This window comes from Frieseomelitta varia, unplaced genomic scaffold, assembly GCF_011392965.1.
Source record: "Frieseomelitta varia isolate USP_RPSP 00005682 unplaced genomic scaffold, Fvar_1.2 scaffold_281, whole genome shotgun sequence".
NCBI lineage: Eukaryota > Metazoa > Arthropoda > Insecta > Hymenoptera > Apidae > Frieseomelitta > Frieseomelitta varia.
Window position 1 is genome coordinate 1,036,251 of NW_025110014.1, and position 19,888 is coordinate 1,056,138.

Sequence of the window (19,888 nt, forward strand, 5' to 3'; positions counted from 1 at the left end):
ACCGCTCGCGAATCGACAACGAATCTAGGCAAAATGGATACTCGAACGCGCGCCAAGGGTCGAAACGAGTAGTCCACAGGCGTGCCAACTTGAGAACGCTAGCCGCGCGTGCATGTCCGCTATCCCACGTTCGCTCGATCGTTATGGAAACGCAACGCGAACACGTATCCGTTGTAAACCGTGTAACCATTACCCTTGAATATTCTTCCGTGCAAACAAACAAACAAATCGCCGTTGTGTTCCCGGTGTCACCGACGACACACAGTCCGGTTTATACATTATACGTATTTCTCGGACGTAAAAACAAGCGACAGAGACGCTACCGACTGTACGTCGCTATAGCTGCCACCACGCTATATACCCTTCTCGTTTCTAACGCGGAACGATTAAGTAACGAGGCGAGCTTGTACGAGTCTCTCTCGTTCTCCCCGTGCACGAGAATAAATTCACCCTGCACGCCCCGCGTGAGGATCGATACGCACGATTATTTCGGGAACTCGCCCCGTTCTCGTCGAGTGCGAGAGCGAGTTACCTCGTGCGACAAAGAGGCAGTCGGAAAGAGAGAGACAAAGAGAGCGAGAGAAAGAGAGAGGACGGACGGATGGATGGATGGATGGATGGATGGATGGATGGAAAGAGAGAAAAAGTACGAGTGGCACGGAGAAAGGAAGAAAGAGAGAAGGAGAGAAGGAGAGAAGGAGAGGGGGAGGGTGAACCATCAGACAGAAAGAAAGGGAGGCGCGTGGAGAAAAAGAGGGGTGAAGAGTCAGGACGAAACCGTAGCGCGGTGAGAGACAGAGAAGCGAACAGAGAGGGACCCTTTTTGCCCCTGAAACGAAGGCTGCAAAAGAGGCTCGGGGAAAGGTCGAACGGGCACGTAACGTCTCTTACAACGGTGGCAGCGCGCGAACGTTCAACGTTTTTCAACGGGGCGATGGAAACGACAACGCAGATGACGACGACGACGACGACGACGACGACAACAGCAACAGCAACAATAACGACAACGCGACAAACAACGAGGACGATCGATTTTCATCGAAAACGTGGACACAGTCACGACGACGCAGCATAGAGTCCGTCCTTCCCGAGTTCGTAAACGAGTTCATTCGACAGCCAACGAATCCCACGATACCGAGTGGCGCGTTGCGTGACCGAGCACGAAACGAACGAAGCCCGGTAATAAGCGGCTGAGAATCGTTCGAGGCGTATACGAGTCCTTTACCACTATAACAAAATACGCTCGACGTAACCTCGATCAATTTACGGGGCGTCGTAGGTAGATAGAAAATTATGCTCGCTACCTGCGCGTCTCGAGTTCCACTCTGGCAATATAAGCTACCACGTCTCTCTCCCGTGTTTTGTCCCGTCTCTTTGTCTTTCTCTTTGTTTTCTTCGTTTCTTCTGCTTTCTCATTCTTTTTCCTTTTATTAGCAGAATTCCAATGATCGAACGTAGCTGCGAACGCTTAAAGGCAGCTCGAGGTGAACGTTGGTGGTAAAGCGTTTTTGTCACGTTTCTTTCCAGAGGAGCGGAATCGATTTTGCAGGATCGAATTCGCCAGCCAAGAATTTTCCCCCGGACGTTATTCGACGAGGTAACGACACACGTTCGTAAGTCGCGTTTTGAATAGACCATCACCAGGCGCGCAATAAAACAAGGTCACCACGGTGTCGAACAATTTGTCGAAAGCAGTAAAAGCGGCGAGTTAACGGGTATGAAAGTTCACTTCCCCGTGAGCATCACTTGGAAATTCTGCTCGTCGCTTTAAATTTAAAGAACGAACCGGCCAGGTACACGACTATTTTCCCTTTCTTCCAATATTTCTTTCTCGCACGAGTACGATAAAGAAATTTGGAAAATATATTTCGAATATTTTACAAATTATCAGCATAATGGTCTTTCAACGACGAAAATATCATCTATACAACTACTATAATACAACTTTACGAAACGACCGATACGATGTTTATGTTTGTAAATTTAACCTGTCAAATCAAGCGACTTGATGAAATCAATCAGTCATATTTAGAAACCGTTGTTACAGTCACACGAAAATCCGGCCCACCTCATAAACTGGTTTAATTATAATTTGCAGCCTATTCGTCGTATCACGAGCAAGTTACAAACACCTATTCATTCATCCGGCGTTCACCAGTTGACTTAAAGGATTCATAGATTCTTTATTCATGTATGCTAATTGCGCTCCGCGGATTACGCCGGTTAGTCACGAGATTCATCAGCTGGAAATGGTGAGCGCGTCGTTTAATTTCGCTGAATCCGACATTTCGTCGTTTTGTTTTCTTTCTTCTTTTTTTTTTTTTTTTCTTCTTCGAACGATCGTCCGTTTGTAACGATTATCGTTCTCGATCGGCTCGAAACTACGAAGAAGACGAAGAAACGATTTTCACCTGGCACGATATCACACTCGGTAACAGCGTTTCTAATCCTCCGCGATTAGTCACGTTTCGATTTCATACGACGATCGATCCTTCTATAGAGAAAATACCTCCTCTCTGTCCTTTTTTTTTTTCTCGCTTTTCCATCTTACTCTGGCAGACGTTTAATAACACGCTCGAACGTGAAATACGAAAATTTTCAAATCTCGAACAGAATCATCTCTTGATAAAGAAAAAAGACGAATGTCCGAAAATTGAGCCCTTATATTTCGAATTTTTCTAACGCAATTTCGCAATAAAAGCGACCAACAGACGTCCCAACGCTCACGGCCGGAAGTGTCGTGTACTTACGAGAAACGTCGAGTACGATATAAAAGGATTTAGACAATAAATCGACTTTTCTGGCACAGCGCTCGAAATTCCACGACGAAGTGAAAACGAGCTACAGAGCGACACAGGTAGAAACAGCTAATCGAGCCAATCGGACGTGACACTGAAAGAACGAACGGCCTAGGTCATTTCGGCACTCGACCAACCGGGAAGGTATTCTCGAAATCGCTTAACCGCTACATCTGCTCATTCTTGCCAACATTCGAATTCCAACCGAGCGATAGACGATTAAACGAACCACTCTACGAGCGTCTTTTTCTATTTCTCGGATAAAAGCGTTGAGAAGAGAAATATGTGATTCTCGTCCGTGGAAAAGGGGCCTCTCTTTGTTTCGTAGATCATATTCGGAGGCGAAGATATTCCCCCCCAGAACGGTTACGCTCGGGAAGCCACGAGTCCGTGAAGAAACGAAACGCGGAAATAAGGCGTCGCGAGCTGAACGCGACGGGGGACATGCACGACCGTTTCTCTCGAATGTTATCGATTTATTTGTCACCGACGTAAGCCACATCGAGGTAGCGGAGATTACGCGGCGAATGAGCTCGCAATTTTCGCTAGAAAACCAGAACGTGCCTGGTATGGTCGAACGAGAGACGTATACGTGATTCCGTTGCGTTATCATTTGACCGATCCTCCCCACTGCCGTCACTCTGCGCGGTTACCTATCATCGATGAAGATACGCGGCGCACACGTTCAACGTAAATAAAGTTCCTTCGCCGATCAGTCATCCGTACGGAGTTTCGTTACGAATTTCGACCTTGTCGTTTCACGAGCACGTTGCCAATCCTCCATCGTTTGGAATTTTTCTCGTTGTTTTCGTCACGTAATTTTGATACATAACGAATTAGCGAAGGAGGAAAAAAAAAAAAGAGTGTTTAATTAGAATCGTTAGTGGCGCGACGTATGTATGTGACAGACGTTTAGAAGCTCGCACACGCTAATGTTACGGCTGCAGCTCGCATTGGCGTGGAACGTTGGGACGCGGAACGCGTGCAACGCGAACGCGCACTGAATGATAGATGATCCGGCAGAGAGAGAGAGAGAAAGAGAGAGAGAGAGAGAAGGAAGAGGGGAGGGGAGGGAGGGAGCGCACTAGGCGCTCCTTTAAAGCGACTCTGAAGTCATCAAATTAAACGGTCGAAAAAACTTTTGCCAAGCGAGGAGAGTCCGCGGTGCGCATCCTCGGGCCTCCACCACTCCAGCCGCACTCCAACGCAAGAAGTGCTCTTCTCGCAGGGGAACTCGCAAAAGAGCGCGCATCTCGTTCTTCGGCGTCGATTTAGGTCGTTAACGGTAAAACGGCGTTTGCGCTCCGCGAAACCAAAGAAGACCCGTTACGACGGCTCTCGATTTTGCTGACGTGACTCGCGCGCGATCGCCGTGTAATTGCACCTGCACCGAAAATTGCGTCACCGTGCTCCCTTAGACGTTCCCTCGGTTTCGACGATCGAGACCTAACCACTACACTTTTCACCGAACCCGTGGCCGTATTGATATTTTTTGTTTCGTTCGTTTGGCTCGAGTCCAGTACATCCGTTTGTACGTACAGAAAAAAAAAAAGAAAAAAGAAAGACGGGGGGGAAAAAAATGAAAAAATACGAGCGCGTGTTTAAGAACGTGTAAAAGGACATTGGGAGTTCCGAAAGATGACACGTTCGTCACGCAACGCGCGCGTCATTGTCGTTAATCTTTCTCGATCGCTCGGAAACGTTCGAACGTGTTTCCATGTCGATCGTCGCACGGTCGGACAGAACAGAATTCGAAACGAGGCAGGGACGCGCACCAGGTATACACAGGGGAGACGTTGCACGGTGCAAAGAAAAAACGAAAGAGCATCATCTACCGTTAGTCGACATCTCTCTCTTTCTCTTTCTCTTCTCTCTCTCTCTCTCTCTCTCTCTCATTCTCTCTGAATGCCTTATATTCTATCTTACCTAAACAAATTCGCTCCTCGTGTGTCGTATTGCATCTAACCTCTTATCTTCTTGCACTTTTCCGACCGTACGTGGGCATATGACGAACACACATACGTGTAGAGAAAGAACGAAACACTAACGGCTGGCTCGCTTATGATCGTGTCTCACCTATCCACTTACGATCTATCGATTTCCTTAGTCACCGAAGCACAACCGTGTCACAACCTCAAATTTCAAGGATTCAAAGAACTGTGGTTTCTGTCGTCGCACTTTTCAAGACCGGGTCGAGCTTAAAACTGTTTTCACTGCGCGAACACCCAGCTTAACGCGGACCTCTTTTTCTCTTTCCTTTTTTTTCTTTTTTTTTTTTATCGACTCGCACGATATACTCGTGGCGACATTTCTTACCTAACGTATCAAATACTCGGTTCGCGTGTCACGTATTCGCTGCTGCCTAATGAGCCTGGCTGCACCTCCGGACTCGACGAAATATCATTCCACGTCTCTCCCAGAGCCGCCGGTCAGACGACAAGACCTTCGACGACGAGACGCACTCCGTGAGAGGGACGCGCAGGTATAATACGACGACGTTTGCAATTGGACCTCGAAAGCCCACGACGAGACTCTCACTCGTCCGAGCCCCGGCACGACACGTCGCGGTGGCGTCCCGAGGAACAAGAAGCCGAGTAACGACGATCACACAAAGGACAATCGATGATGCTCTCCTCTCTTGGAATTTTCACTGATATCCGTCGCACTGATTTCACACGCTACGAATATATACATATACGTACATATATATATATATATATATATATATATATATATATATATATATATATCTGTATATATGTGTGTGTATATATCTATATGTATACGTACATATGTACATATACATATATATATATACGTACAACACGCTCGGAACACCCGTAACTTACGATCCGACGAGCCTCGCGTTGATCGACGCGCTGCGTGTTCGATGTTTCTGTATTGTTGCGTACGCGGTGTGCAACGTTTGTCCGTTTCTTCACGTTGTCCGCCCAAACGAGAGCGGTGCTCGCGTCTCTCCACGTCCGTACGTCGCGGGCGCCGATGGCGGAATGAACCGGTGGCGCCGCGAGCGCCGACACAGGCGCCCTCGCGAACTAAACCCGCCTCTTTCCACGGACACAGGCGCAACCTCTTACCAATACGACAGACCTACCCGCTCTCATCGATGCCAGAAATACGCCGCACGAATACACGGAAAATGAGTAGGATCGTACGACAGCTACACTCCGCCGAATCTATAATGGATATTCGCACCGACGGACCACCTGGCCCGCCGCCCCTCGCTTCACCATCTAACGGGTGTCCACCGATTTACACCGACACGCGCGATCGTGCAAGTACGTGCCGGTACGTCGCTGCGCTCTGCTTTTTTCCAGCCGCTGTATATATATGACGCGAACCACCCGGGGTGGCTTTTGTCTCCTCAATCTCGTTCGTGTTCCACAGCGTCGAACAATTTGTAATTCGGCCTTTTAAGATTTTTGCTGTACGATTAATTAGAATTCAAACGTGATCGCGTTTTTAACAAGTGTCTGTGAACCTGTAAATTCCCGCGATTCGTAATGCAAACGTCACAATGCTCCAGCGCGGTGTGCTAAAGAAGCGCGTAATTAGACCGATGCGACGATTTGAAAAAAAAGGAGGCAAGATGTTCGCAGCTTCTTTGCTCTGGGCAATGACACGTAAACGGATTGTTGCAACAAGCACGGGCAACTGCGATAAGGTTGATACAGTTACCCTTCTGTCGTAATCGTAATAAAACCTCCACTGTTCTCGAACTCCTGCTCCCTGTAACTACGTTAATTGGCCTCTGAACAGCGTGCACGGTCCGCACGATCCAACGAGCCAGCGGGTGTCTGCTTTTTACCTGCTTCGATTCCTCGACGGAGCCCTCTTTCGCCGCAAATTCGCCCATCTCGCTTCTCCGACGAAAGGGAATCGCCACGTGGGGAAACATCGATCGTTGAGAAGACAACCGAACATTTCATAAACTTTGTCGATCGTTTCGGTTCGCGATCGATAAAACGTAAAGGGAAGTCGTAAAAATTGGCCAGTATTTGCACGGATGTCATCGTTGAAACCACGCCGACGTAAATAGCATCGACGAGGACGCGAGACCGAGCCCTTCCATTGGTGGGTTTTTTCAGGACGTTCTTCGATCCACGCAGTGGTTGAAACGACGCAGCCCAGTTCTTACCAAAATTGAATATCACCGATGACGAATAATTAATAAACGATCACTCGGTCCTTACTGTCTGATAACAGTATGGACATGCCAGTTCGGACACAACACCGTACTTTATCTACAATAATTTTTATCATACGAATTTTTATAAATTTTCCCCGAGTACTGTATCAGTCGTTGAAACTCTCGTCTCTCATGGAAAGGAAAACACGATTACACTTCAATCTGTCGACTAGGGAAAACCAATTGATTCGTCACTCGGATTCTTAATCTCTGGTACGCAACAATTTCCAGTGCCATTATCTGGTAATGTATCGTGACATTTCCATCGCGAAATAAGGCGCATTACGCTGCAGAAATTTTTGGTCGAGCAATAACGACACGTTTACGCAATAAAGGCTGGCTGGTCTAGCGTCGTGTTCGCGTTATCCTATCGTCATACTGTTTCGCGTGTGATTATGCATCTCTACGTCAGCTGTCGCACTGTGCAATTAGTTGCATCGCGTAATAATGCGTTTCCTTATTTTCTATCTGGTGCAGCGAGGGAGTCGAGTCTGTGGAAAAAGAGCGTGCAAAAGCGAATTCGTACAGCTATACATCTGTCCGTCCCGATGTAATCTTGGAAATAGAGGGACTTTGAGGAAACTCATTACAACTGCTCGCACTTTGTCGTCGTCCTCGTCATCCGTCCTCCGTGTCGTCGTCACCGTTGCGCCGACTCGAAAACATTGGCGGACGCTCATTTCTTATCCGAAGAAAGAGAAGTGCGAAAGCCCCGGCGGTTGCCGTTCGGGTTGCCAACCGCGTTCTGAATATCCGCGGTTGAAACAGAATCCGCGCTGTTCGAGACACACGTTTATTCAGCGGTGTTATGCGCCTGATGGAGAACGCCGTGATTCCAAAGTAGCCGAGAGTATTTATCGGTGGTATTAATAGCGTTTGCAACTATTCGTATTATTTTGGTTATGTAACTGCGTCCGCTAATACGCGTTTCATACCACCGTTAAACGTAATCGACGCGCACGCTCGAAAATTAAATATGTACCACTAGTGGATCGGGTAATTACTATCGTTTCACGTTCGATTATTTGCATTCAATTGGCACCAATCCATCGTGCACATGGTGTACGAAAATGTGTACGAAGAGCGGTAACACATTTTCTATCCTTTGCAAAGACGCGGTGTCGATATCACGGTCGTCGTCGATCAATCGCGCGTTATCGAAAAAGATCGAGCGAAAATACGCGTTCACCTGCGATACCTTCGATTTCTCGTATCGATGCAAAATGAAATCCGACAAATCGGAAGAATCGAGACGGAGAAAGGGAGAGAGAAAGATATCTTCCTCCCCCCCGTGGTATGGTGGCCACGAGTGCTCGCATTTCGCCATCGTTTTCAGGTTCGTCGTTGCGCCGGCTCGAAAGTATCGGAGGACAGTCGTTTCCCATCCAGAGAAAGAGAGGAGTCGTTGGTTCGGTCGCGTACCTCGCGAACCACGACGCGTAAAGAAAGAAGAAAAGGAAAAGGGGAAAGAAAGAAAGACAGAGAGAGAGAGAGAGAGAGAGAGAAAGAGAGAGAAAGCAAGTGATACGTTGCGAGGGCGAAAGGGAGAAGGGAGGGGTTCTTCGATGCTGTAAGACGATGGAAGGGATAGCAGGCGCGCGGAAGGGGAGGCAGCCAGAGAAAGAGAGGAAGAGGTGCGCGATGGCAAAGGGGGCGGCGGAGGGGCGAGGCGGACAGTGACGACGAGGGACGGGGAGGGGCGGCGCAGGGAGGAGGGTAGGCAGGAGCGAGAGAGGAAGAGAAAAAAGGCACGTCGTCCGAGTGGATGCGATACGCGCCGGAGATCGTACGCAATGCCTCTGGCTATCTAGCTTAACTCGTGAAAGCCTAACGAACGTTCTCCTCTTACCAACTACGTGAATTTCTGTCGTGCGCGGCGATCGCCTTCACCGCGGCCAGACACCTGCGCGAGATAATGTCCCCTGTAATAGCTTCTGCACGAACTTCGACCACTAGCCTTCGACCGCGACCCGTAATCTTTGGTAGTTTTCAACCGGCTACGGTGTAAGATCGAAAATCGCGCGCCGGAAGAATGGGATCCCCGTGATTTATGTACATACGTATGTACATGCTCGGGCGCGTGAACGTATGTACGCTCGTTCCAAGTATTTTTCTATGGACGTACATATGTACGTGCGCGTGTACATAGGTGTGCACGTGTACGTGCATGTTTACCGGGCGAAACTTGCAACGGTTCACGGGCCTCGTAAATACGAGATTTATAGTCGAGCGGAAAGTAAATATTTTGAAGAATAAGTAGGCATTAAGACTTGATAACTTTCAAAGAGATGCACTCGAGGGTATATAAATACGTAAGCATACGTATGTACTCGCGTGGTACATATGCATAGCTGCGCGATGTTTGGATGTTACGTAATACGCGTAGTAAAATTGTATAAATGATTAACGAAGATTGATCTCTTTGAGAGCGACGTGAATATATTTATTGTAACCTTGGCACAGTTCCCCGGGCCGTCTCTTCCTAGTTTCGAGGGAATCTCGCTACCTCGGAGTTCACCTTCAGAATCGCGAAACAAGACAGTTTTATCGCTAATGCGCTCTGCACCTTGAAACATATGTTCCACGGAATTCTCTCCCGTATCGCGGCTATATATCGATGCTGGGTAACATTGTAATACGATACACGATGATATTTCATCTACTTTGCGGAGAGCGTGTACACGTAGATACATACGTACGTATGTATGGGAACCCCGGTGAAATACATGGAACGAGCCAAGTCTCGAAAGACAGATGGAATCTGCATTGATCAGTCGACTCGTCGAGCCATGTTCAAACGTCGAACTATTCACAATTACCGGCCCTTCGCTTTCATACGTATCTAGTTACGAAGCGATGCATTTCCCCAACGTCAAAAATTTCTCAAAACGTCATTTACACGAACGAAGCAGAAATCAAGTCGAAATCTGTTTCCTTCATTTTGCAAAGTTATCGAATCTTAATTCGCCGTAACGAGCGAAACAACGCCTGCGTTCGCGTACTTGCCCGCTAGCCAGAATTCTAAAAAAAGGAGAAAGAAGTGCAATGCGCGCATCGACGACGCGTTGGTGACCAGGAACGGCTCTGGCAATTTACAGCGGCGCAAAACGATTTGGAGGCGAGGAGCTACGTTGCCGTGGCTGCGTATGGATCGAGCTTTAGAGGCGGACGGTCTCTCGCGGATCTCTTTGTGCAACACGAGGGCCGCAGGGCCATCTTCTTTCTCCTCTCTGGACGGCCGCTGATACCTACTCCCCTCCCTCTTTCCTGCTTTCACATCTTCCTTCTTCTTCAGCAGCAACGGCGGCGGCGGCAGCGGCAGCGGCAGCAGCAGCAACAGCAGCGACGGCAGCAGCGTCTCCTCTGACGCCGCTCCTCTGTCCTCGCGACGAGTCATCTCGTTTAGGTCGTGCAAGCCGAGCAAAAGGGGGAATGAGGAGAACTCGATGGCGCGCGGAGACGCCGGGCGCTCGACGAGCCGGGGCGACGGGGAGGGGACGGTGCTCGCTAGCTGCGGCGTTGGCGCGAGGGGCGGGAAGGGCCGGTGAGCCAAGGAACGAGGAGAGGTGCCGAGAAGAGAGGCGACAGGGTCGAGGGAGAGTAGCTACGGGACAGAAGGATATATGGCTGTGTATTATGTACTCGGGACCCGTGTTACATACGCCTCCGTTCCTCCGTGTATACGAAAACGAGCAGGTGTGCGTTTCCTTGTTCGTGTGTGTATCCCCCTGATCCAGTGTGCCGGCAGAAACGCGCGCGCGCGCGCGCGCACACACACATACATACGCGAGCCATCGTGTGTCCTGGCGCGGTGCACGAAGGTGTATGCGTGTGTGTGTGTGTATGTGAGCAGGGGCTCACTTCTCACGCGAGTCTCTCTAACCAGCTCGCATCGAAGATGCGGCGAACACGAAATCACGCGACTCGCGTAAAAAACGATCCTGCGATCCTGGAGACTGGAGACGGAAGGGAGGACAGAGAGGATGGCGTTGCGCACCGAGAGATGGGATAATGGCACAGCGAATGGATGAACGCGCGCGAGAGTGGAGATCCCGAGCGGTATTCGTGGGTGGAGTGGAACGGAGAACAGTGCCAGACAAATTGCAACTGATAATTATCGCCAGTGCCGGACAGGGATATCGAGGTACGCTGGCCGCTGGCCGCCAGATAGAATGACCAATTTTTGATAGGTATAGACACGGGAAATGGGATGGAGGAAATAGCTGGAAAGTGGTTGATTCGATTGAATGACCGACAAATTGATGGCTTTCTGAAGTAAAAAGCTACTGGGCGATTTATTAGATGCGGTTAATGATCGCGATATAGGAAAACGGTAAATGCGTCGTTAATGCATAGACTGTTAGAATTTTCATTGCGAGATATCTCCCTCGGATGATTCTCTGTCGCATCGGATTTATCGATACGAGTGTCGTTAAAGGTACCTACGTTATTATATGTTTTTCACAAAGCATGTCTTCCGGTTTTTATTTACTATGATGAAAGAGATACTACGATTTTTGAGACACAATATTCATTATACATTAATATATATATATAGTCAGAATGTTGTCAACATATCTAATGACAATTTATGTTTAATTTGTGATTCAACGAATTATGATTTTCTTGTCGTTTCTGATCAATCATATATTACCGCTCAGGTATTTAATCAGCATTATGTGACAGGCAGCGAACTCTAGTTATCGAAAACATTATTATAACTCGTTTTACGTTCACTGCCGAGTTCAATAGTATCGACTAAAGGTAATACAAAATTTTATCGCATTTAATCGCTAGAAAATGGATACACAAATGTGGTATAGGCGTAAATAAGAAATAAAATACGATTCTTTTTCTTGTCATATTATTTTGAAAGTTAGCTGATCCTTTACCATTTTCATGTCACATGCGACATTATCGATTCTGATTACAACTGCACCACAGACGAGATACAGATATGCCTTGTCATACGAGATACTACTTGTTTGTGATCAAATAATAGCTACTTAAATCCTATTTCATTTATAATTCCAATACAGAGTTAGTTGTATATGACATTAGTTGTGTACATTTACTCATATACATCTTATGATACCCATGTACACTTTTATTGTTTAATATATACTACGATTTTTCATACAGAACAATTTGTCCATCCTTTTTCCCAAATGCTAAGATTGGTACAATTGGATAATATTCTAGAATCCAGTAGGTTAGGCCTAGAAATAAATTAAATGCCGATCGTAACAGCCAACCAATAAGTGGAACATCTGAAGAAAACAATTTTTTTTAAAATTCACATTAATTTTTATCTTACGGTTTCTAAGTAATTTCCTCCTCCCCCTTTTTTTTAATTAAAAACAATTACTTACTCAATAAGCACATAGTAGTTTGACGATATTTTAAATTTAAATAAGAATACCAGCTAAGAGGCTTTGTATCTAAAACAGAAAATTGTTTCGTTATTATTGTAGATTTAAGATATAAAATACTTTTAATGTGAAACCAACATTTTATTCCCGTCAGATCGTACGTGAGAACCAGAAAAGAATCCTCATTGATCGAAAAATCGATGTACCACAATCCGTGCACTATATTCGTCGTCATCCGTAGAAATTCCGGGCGTGGATTTTTTAGATGTTTTGCTATTATTTCAGTTTGGATTCTCCTGCATAGTTCCGTCGTTTCTTCCACAGTTCTTCTACAAATGTTTATTCTGAAAAAAAAATTCCAACAACTGTAACCACTTAACAAATCGTAGAGATCTAAATTTTACTTCGTTTCTTTTTCATTCCAATGTTACTACCTATCGTCTATGTCCAACAGGTGACCGATGACTTGCCATAGATGGTTGTAACCTTTCATCTCCTCGTACGTACTACGTGCGAGTCCCAATTTTTCAGGACATACGAATATGTATCCTAAGAAACCAAATTGCGTGATGGCCATGTCCTTCTGGTATATCCCATGGAGACCTCGTGAAACGCGCCTTTTATTGACGTTCGCGTGTCTCCGTCGAATCACATTCAGCGCATTGAACCATCTTCGAATATTGCAAGTAGATTTAACATGACCGGTTTCACCGAATGCTTTTATGGGATATTTAATGGAACGTTCTGTAACTCACTTCGAATTTGGGGCGAATATGTCCGAGCGAAGGAGCGCGTACATGAGCAACAGCGTTTCGGCGAATCGCTTGTAAGATAACTTGAATGTGGCATTTCGTTTAGTAAACAAGAGAACCTATAAACATTCATCACTTTTATTTTGGTGTTATCGAAATGTCGTTCGCGTTCTTGCTTCCGCTTCTGGTTTACGAAGATTTTGAAAATACAGTAGATGAGAAAATTTTTTTATTTTCTCTTAGAAATGATTTTACACTATTAAACTTGGAAGGAATGAATTCATTACCTCCAATATATCTGGGACGGCGATTATCGCTGTAAGCCCTGTTATGTGTCCAGCTGCAAATCCTAGTAAATTCCGGACATAAAATTCTTGACCGCTAAAAATGTAGTTTTGATCGATTATTTGCGTGTTTTTTTTTTTTTTTTCTTTTCACCTAACACTTCGTGAGAAATCTGATTATTTGCGTCAAACTTTTCTACTCACGTTTTGAATAACTTTTCATCGAACCAGTCAGGTAAATCATCCGGTGTCACTTCGACGAACTCAGAATCAATGATTTCTCTGTCGTCCAAGATCAGTTGGAAGTGCTCATCAACCGTCGAAGGCTGAGCTAATTATTAGAAAAATATCAGATAAGAATTTATCTCGATATAATGTGGCTTTTTACGATATTATTATTTATAATTTTAATTAATTAATAACTACAAACAACTTATAACTAAGTTACAACTAAATCAGAGCAATTTCCAATTATCAACAATTATATAATAACAACAATTATATCAACAATTATATAATAAAAATTACCGTCATTGATGTGTTTTTTATACGTCATTGTATTACCAATCTCACGGCACTGATATTACTGCAATAAATCGCTGTCCTTTTTTTCAAGTTAAGTCTATAAAAAAAGAAATATTCATTGCATTAATTTTCAGTGATGACAATTTTAACCTTGTATGTATTTTCGAAATCATACTACGGGCGGCCGATTGATGATTCTACATATAAGGACAAGTCGAATAAACGAATAACTTTTTTTAAAGTTTCCGTTTCAAAGTTCATATTCAAAGTTTTGTTTCTGAATAAATAGATTTTAAGTCACTCATTTTTTTTCAGAAATTAAATCTTAAATAGAAAAATGTTACTCTTTTCTTTTTCTCTTATTTTTGCGTGTAGTATCACTCGGCCGCTTGTACCATAATTTCAGATACCTTATATAGATTGATTGCAGTTTATTCGTTTAAACACGTGTCTTTTTTCCTCTGCGTTCTACAAGTCATGATTGCACATTATCTAATTCTACATTTATAATACCACTGAATCATATTAGCATTAGTTTTAAATTAATTCTACGTAATACTCACGTATAATTTCTACATTACTTTGTTTCCAAAACACAGTAGTTTTCAAAAGACGAAAACTTGCGGCAATATTAAATTTCATTTGTTGTTATTGTTAAATAATTAAAGTATTGGAGCACTTACCGTAAAAAATTTTTATAAATACATGACACGTATTATAGAGGATTTTTTTCAATTTTCTCAGTAGTGATTATGTACGTCAAATTTAAAACCAAAAATTACTGCGATATTGAACATAAGGTTAGTGTTCAAATACTTAATGTTCGATTTTCGAATGCTCAGGGTAAATATCTTTTATTATTGTTTTAAATTTTATTAATATGCATAATACAATTATCGTCTCACACTATTGTAAGCGAAAACACTATTGAATTTGAACCTAACGTGTTTGTCAGATCACCAACCGTCAGCGCGAGACAAAAATGTATCGCCCTGGCAATAAAAGCAAATAGTGTATCACTCAACGTAAGAATCCAGCGAGCAGTTAGCGACCGACTTTTAAGGAATATATTTGAAGCTACATTTTAAAAACAGCGATTACCTTTATTCAAACTTTAGACTCCACGTTTCTTAAGAGTCCTCTCACACTATAACGAAATTTTAAGATGTTTCGTACCATACACGCAATATATTCAAATAAATATTCATACCTCAAGTATTTTCGGATACTTTCACGAGCCACTGTATTTAAAACACTTTCTACTCCTTAACTTTTCATTTCCTACGCTCGGTTGGTTTGTTTACTTTCCGCAGATCCTTCTCGATCGTAGGAATGTCAGGCATTCACTGTTGGAAATGTTCTAGTTTCTTGTGCGATTACAATATGTTTCTCTGTTACAGTACACACATATGTCTGTGATATAAAGTACGTACGTGATATTTCTAATTTATATTGCACTTAAGATACGGTTACCTTTTCTTAAAAAAAAAAACGCGAAGATCATTCATTTGATAAAATAGTGCGCGACTGAAACCATGTTACTGATATTTCGCAAAAGACTTTGGACATAGATCTGTAGCGCGTCTCAACTCCAAATAAAACGTCATGCTGGCTATCAACGAGCCAACAAACAGCAAAAAAAATCCAGCGCCGAGTGGCATCAATCCGAGAACTTGAATGCTTCCGTCGTACCGGTCGTGCTCTACAGTTACCTCGCGAAGGTTGTAACTGTCTCGTCTACGGATGACATCACGTAAATGCCCAATGATTATCCCAGTCTCTCTTAACCTGAGTATTATCTGCACGCATAAAAAGCAACACCTAAATGATTTCGAGGAAATAACACGAAGGTGATTCCAAAGTCTAATGACTAATTGAGCAATTATTTTTATACGTTTGTTTTTCGTATAACCGGATAAGATATCTGATATGATTACATCTATTTCATATAGATTTATATATCTAATCACGATGAAAATGGATTTATAAATATAACTGAAAAACAAGATAAGCGAGATTTCCAGCAAAATAGTTTAAACATTATAACATGTAATGTCGTTGAATGAGTATTTTCGATTATTGTTGAGGAGTAACGACACCTCCCTTCATTATCGACATGATTCTGGTATCGATTGATAGAGGGACACGTACAATTGATAATTTAGGACAGGCTTGTCCAATTAACTCGTGCCCCTTTTTGGAAATGATAGAGAAACACTTACTTTTTTGTCCGTCGTTTCTTTCCCTTCGGCACAAACACCACCACATCACACGAGCCTCACTGTCGCACTTTAATTTGTTTGCCGTTCTTGCAGTCATATTTAAACATGTGTGGTATTTCACCGATTATACAAGTAGTAACTGGTATACGTATAATGGCAGATTCAGCCAATTAAATGCGAGTAGGGCTTGGGTCGTGCTCAGAAAAATAGGAAGAAGGGGATCGGCTGACCGCGAGGCAGACTCGTATGGCGTGGAAGTTGGACAGGTTTCGATGTCGCTATATATACAGGGTGTTTCGTAACTTGCGGGACTCACTTCGGGAGCTGATTGTAAATAATGAAAATTGAATGTACCATCCCTGGTAAAACTAGCTTACTAGAGTTTGCTCTGTTTACAAAATTCATTATATCTCATAAACATAGGACATATATATGTGTATATATATGACTATTTTTCATTATTTTTAGGCGTACAATCAGTTCCCGAAGTGGGTCCCACAAGTTACGAAACACCCTGTATAACAGGCGACTGTACATCTCATTCAACCTTTCATTTTCTATTATTATAGAATAATACGTGGTTGATGATATATTCCCTGAGATAATCACAACACATATGTCAAAATCACTTGTAATATTACAATATCGTTCAATCGTAGTCTGACATTAAAAATCAGAGATGTCAACTGAGAGTTCACGTGCAATTTTATTAGCTTTAGCATCGAGAATTTTAATTTACCTCGTTTATGGGTCTTAGAAGCCATGGTTGAACCGCAAAAGCAGCATAAAACTGTCCCACAGGCTGTCTCATCAATCTGTAATTCTAACATTCATTCCGCGTTCTCTATCATTTATAAAATGCATATAATATAATCGTTCAGTATATATATCAAATATTAGCTCTATAGATACCTTCAAATCTTCGTTTGATAAATAACCCATTGGAACAAAACTGTCATCCATTACTTTCCCTAGAATTGCGTAATTACCTCGTCGAATAAGCTGCTTCAATTGCGTATAGTTCTTTATATAATGAAATCTGCTCCGTAGTTTCGTCGAGAGTGGATTCTAATAATTCAATCGAACGCGTTTAATATGAATCGAATTTTTGATTAATTAATTTTCATTAAGCTGACATACCGTCATGTCGAAGTAATCGTCAAACGGTGGCAGTTCCCTTGCTAGTCCCCACTGCAAATTCGCCTTGGAAAATTGCTCGAGCGTATCGATTCTGAAAATATTGACGTCATTTTTTAATGATACTTCTTTTTTAGATCAGACAATTCGATTATATAATTATCATCTATCGGTTCTTAATAAAAAACAAAAAGAAAAAAATGCATGCGTAATATCTAAAAAATTGCTGATACTGCGTGCTACCTGCTCTCGTACTCGGAACTCGCAAGTCTCGCCGCGAGACTACTGGAATAAGCTGTAATTATTAACCAGCCTGCGGTCTGCCAGAGAAGAATCTGCAGTTTGTTGGTCTTCTTTCGCGTCGTTTTCGGCACCGAGCTGCTTAAGAAATAGCCGATTAGATCGGTCAGGGCAACTAAGAAATTCCGATATTCTGAAACGATCGTGTGACAAAAAGTCGTTAGTGCTTCGGTGAAATTTGTCGTGCATCGTGTAATCGACGATGGTATATAGCAAAAAGAATTTTCTACAGTTTCTTACGTTTTGGAAATTTCGGATCGATCCAAGCACGAATGTAAGTATAGAGGCCATGTAAGAGAAATGCAGATAAGAGCAAGTACCAAATTTCTTCCGAGAATGGTCTACTGAGCGCCCAAAAGCTCGTGGTTCGATGAGGACGAGGTACTAAAAAATGTATGTATATCTGATACCATGATTCGGATAGGTTCACAAATTTGTATTGATCCAACGTTAGCCAAATACTGGCGAATGCCATATCTATCTGAAGATGAGATGTCGAATGAATATCGTAAGATCTTTGTTTCATTTCTTAGTCATTGTTTGACAATAAATTATCGTACCTTTTGCTCACGCATCATTTGTATCAGGCCGCCCATCCAATATGTGTCGTTGATTCGTTGGCCATATCTAACCATCAAAAATTAAATTAGACTTATCGGTTAATAGTTAAAAGAGCTAGTAAAAATAAGAACAATCATATGTACGTGTAATTCCCCTCTGGTTTCCTTATGGTCCACGTAAAATTCAATTTTTCCGCTATTATTAAGAACAATTTCATTTCCACGCCATCCCAGTCCAACTCTGTGTTTTCGAAAATAAATTTTATTTAAAATATATTATAAATGAAATAAATAAATATAATAATAATAATACATAAAATAAATTTTATCTAAATCTCATCGAAGAAGTTACATTCGACTATTTGATATTTATTAGCATACCATCGTCCATCGTGTACACATCTGCTTCTATTCCGTTTATTATCATCTGGATCGTATGATTTAGATACGTCATCGGTGGACTAAAAATGCTGCATACTTGTAACTCTTTATTTTGAAAGTTTATCGGCACGTTCTTTATTTGCATTCCTTCGTAACTTTGTGTTTGAGGATGATATAAAAAAAAAAAAAGTAATGAGTATGTACATGTAATTTCTTCTAATAATTTAATTTTACTTATCTATTGGAAAGTAAAAAATTTATGTAACTGCGTGCAACGAAACTATTACGTAACGTAAGAACTGACGTTAGAATAATAATTGATTCGATCGACAGAAATTCATTTATTTGCAATGATCAAGGAACAATTAAAGTTTCGTTTCAACGAATGAAGTTCCATCGTAATTCTTATAATTTATTTGCATTGTTACCTGTCTATTTTAGTAAAGACTCGCGGTCTTACGTAGTTCTCCGACAGTTTCCACATTCCCGATACAGAGACAATATTTATATTTGCGATTCCGTATGCAGAATTGTTAAATAAGCAAGAATCACTGGAAGTATTATTATTCACCATGATCAGAATTTCCATATCCCACTGTAGCACAGGTATTCTACGACGGAAGAATTATGTATATTTCTAAAAGACTAAAACGGAACACTCGTACGTAATTATTTCACTTTTTTATAGACTCCATGATATCGTCGTCACTCGATCCCAGAAAAAAGAATCCCTGGCACTCGTGCATACTCGTTTCCAAGAGATAATCGTACGGATAGACGTTTTTAAATTGATCGAACACTGCACTCGAATCTTCCGTCCAATCTAAATAAAATTCCACGGTCGTTCATTGCGTTGAATTAGTAATTATCTCGTTATTTATTGACAAATCCGTAAATGCTAATTATTCATAATTTTGAAGTTTAAACGAAAATCCACGATTAAATCGAGGTTTCTTTACCAACCGGTTAGAAAAACGTTGCAACATCTAGAAGAGGTAAACGACGACTTGATGATTTCTATGAAATTCTCGTCAGCGATCCACGATTTACCTTTCGATACGAAAATATCATTCTTATCGGCTATCGCTGAAGAAACAGATGTCATAAACATGAAAATCAACATTTCGATCACTCGTTACGAAACACTCTTGTTATTGAATTCCTTTCCACGAGCAAACACGTGTTTCTCTACGAGTAGCGAAGAGTATCCTTGGTTGTTTAATCGTGAATTTCCTCTGTTATCCAATTCCCTCGCCTCTGTCTCTTCTTTCTTTTTCACCAAGTTTTTACGTGCAAGGCCGATCTAAACGTAACGCTCTCTTTAACAAAGTGCAACTGTTGGGAATA

General features: G+C 42.7%; 2 protein-coding genes across 5 annotated transcripts; both read right to left on the minus strand.

Moving 5' to 3' along the window:
- Positions 1–11,838: 11,838 nt before the first annotated feature.
- Positions 11,839–16,293, minus strand: LOC122529255. 3 transcript variants are annotated; one of them, XM_043655193.1, is made up of 9 exons: positions 16,164–16,293; positions 13,945–14,038; positions 13,621–13,747; positions 13,420–13,513; positions 13,136–13,251; positions 12,815–13,051; positions 12,519–12,724; positions 12,381–12,449; positions 11,839–12,278 (listed from the first exon to the last, which is right to left on the minus strand). In XM_043655193.1, exons 2-9 carry the CDS (start codon positions 13,970–13,972, stop codon positions 12,133–12,135), a joined length of 1,023 nt encoding a protein of 340 aa, XP_043511128.1. In that variant the 5' UTR covers positions 13,973–14,038; positions 16,164–16,293; the 3' UTR covers positions 11,839–12,132. The 3 variants fall into 3 exon arrangements, with proteins under 3 accessions (XP_043511128.1, XP_043511129.1, XP_043511127.1); XM_043655194.1 differs by having other exon boundaries at positions 16,160–16,293; XM_043655192.1 differs by lacking the exon at positions 16,164–16,293 and adding an exon at positions 15,152–15,449.
- LOC122529248 (ionotropic receptor 21a-like) lies at positions 15,415–19,840 on the minus strand. 2 transcript variants are annotated; one of them, XM_043655161.1, is made up of 12 exons: positions 19,505–19,752; positions 19,220–19,364; positions 18,970–19,152; positions 18,542–18,696; positions 18,305–18,401; positions 18,161–18,227; positions 17,841–18,081; positions 17,544–17,733; positions 17,304–17,394; positions 17,076–17,231; positions 16,903–16,986; positions 15,415–15,740 (listed from the first exon to the last, which is right to left on the minus strand). In XM_043655161.1, the coding sequence occupies exons 1-12, from the start codon at positions 19,662–19,664 to the stop codon at positions 15,480–15,482; spliced, it is 1,830 nt and encodes a 609-aa protein (XP_043511096.1). In that variant the 5' UTR covers positions 19,665–19,752; the 3' UTR covers positions 15,415–15,479. The 2 variants fall into 2 exon arrangements, 1 of the variants encoding a protein (XP_043511096.1); XR_006306776.1 differs by having other exon boundaries at positions 15,709–15,740; positions 16,903–16,989; positions 17,067–17,231; positions 19,505–19,840.
- Positions 19,841–19,888: the final 48 nt, after the last annotated feature.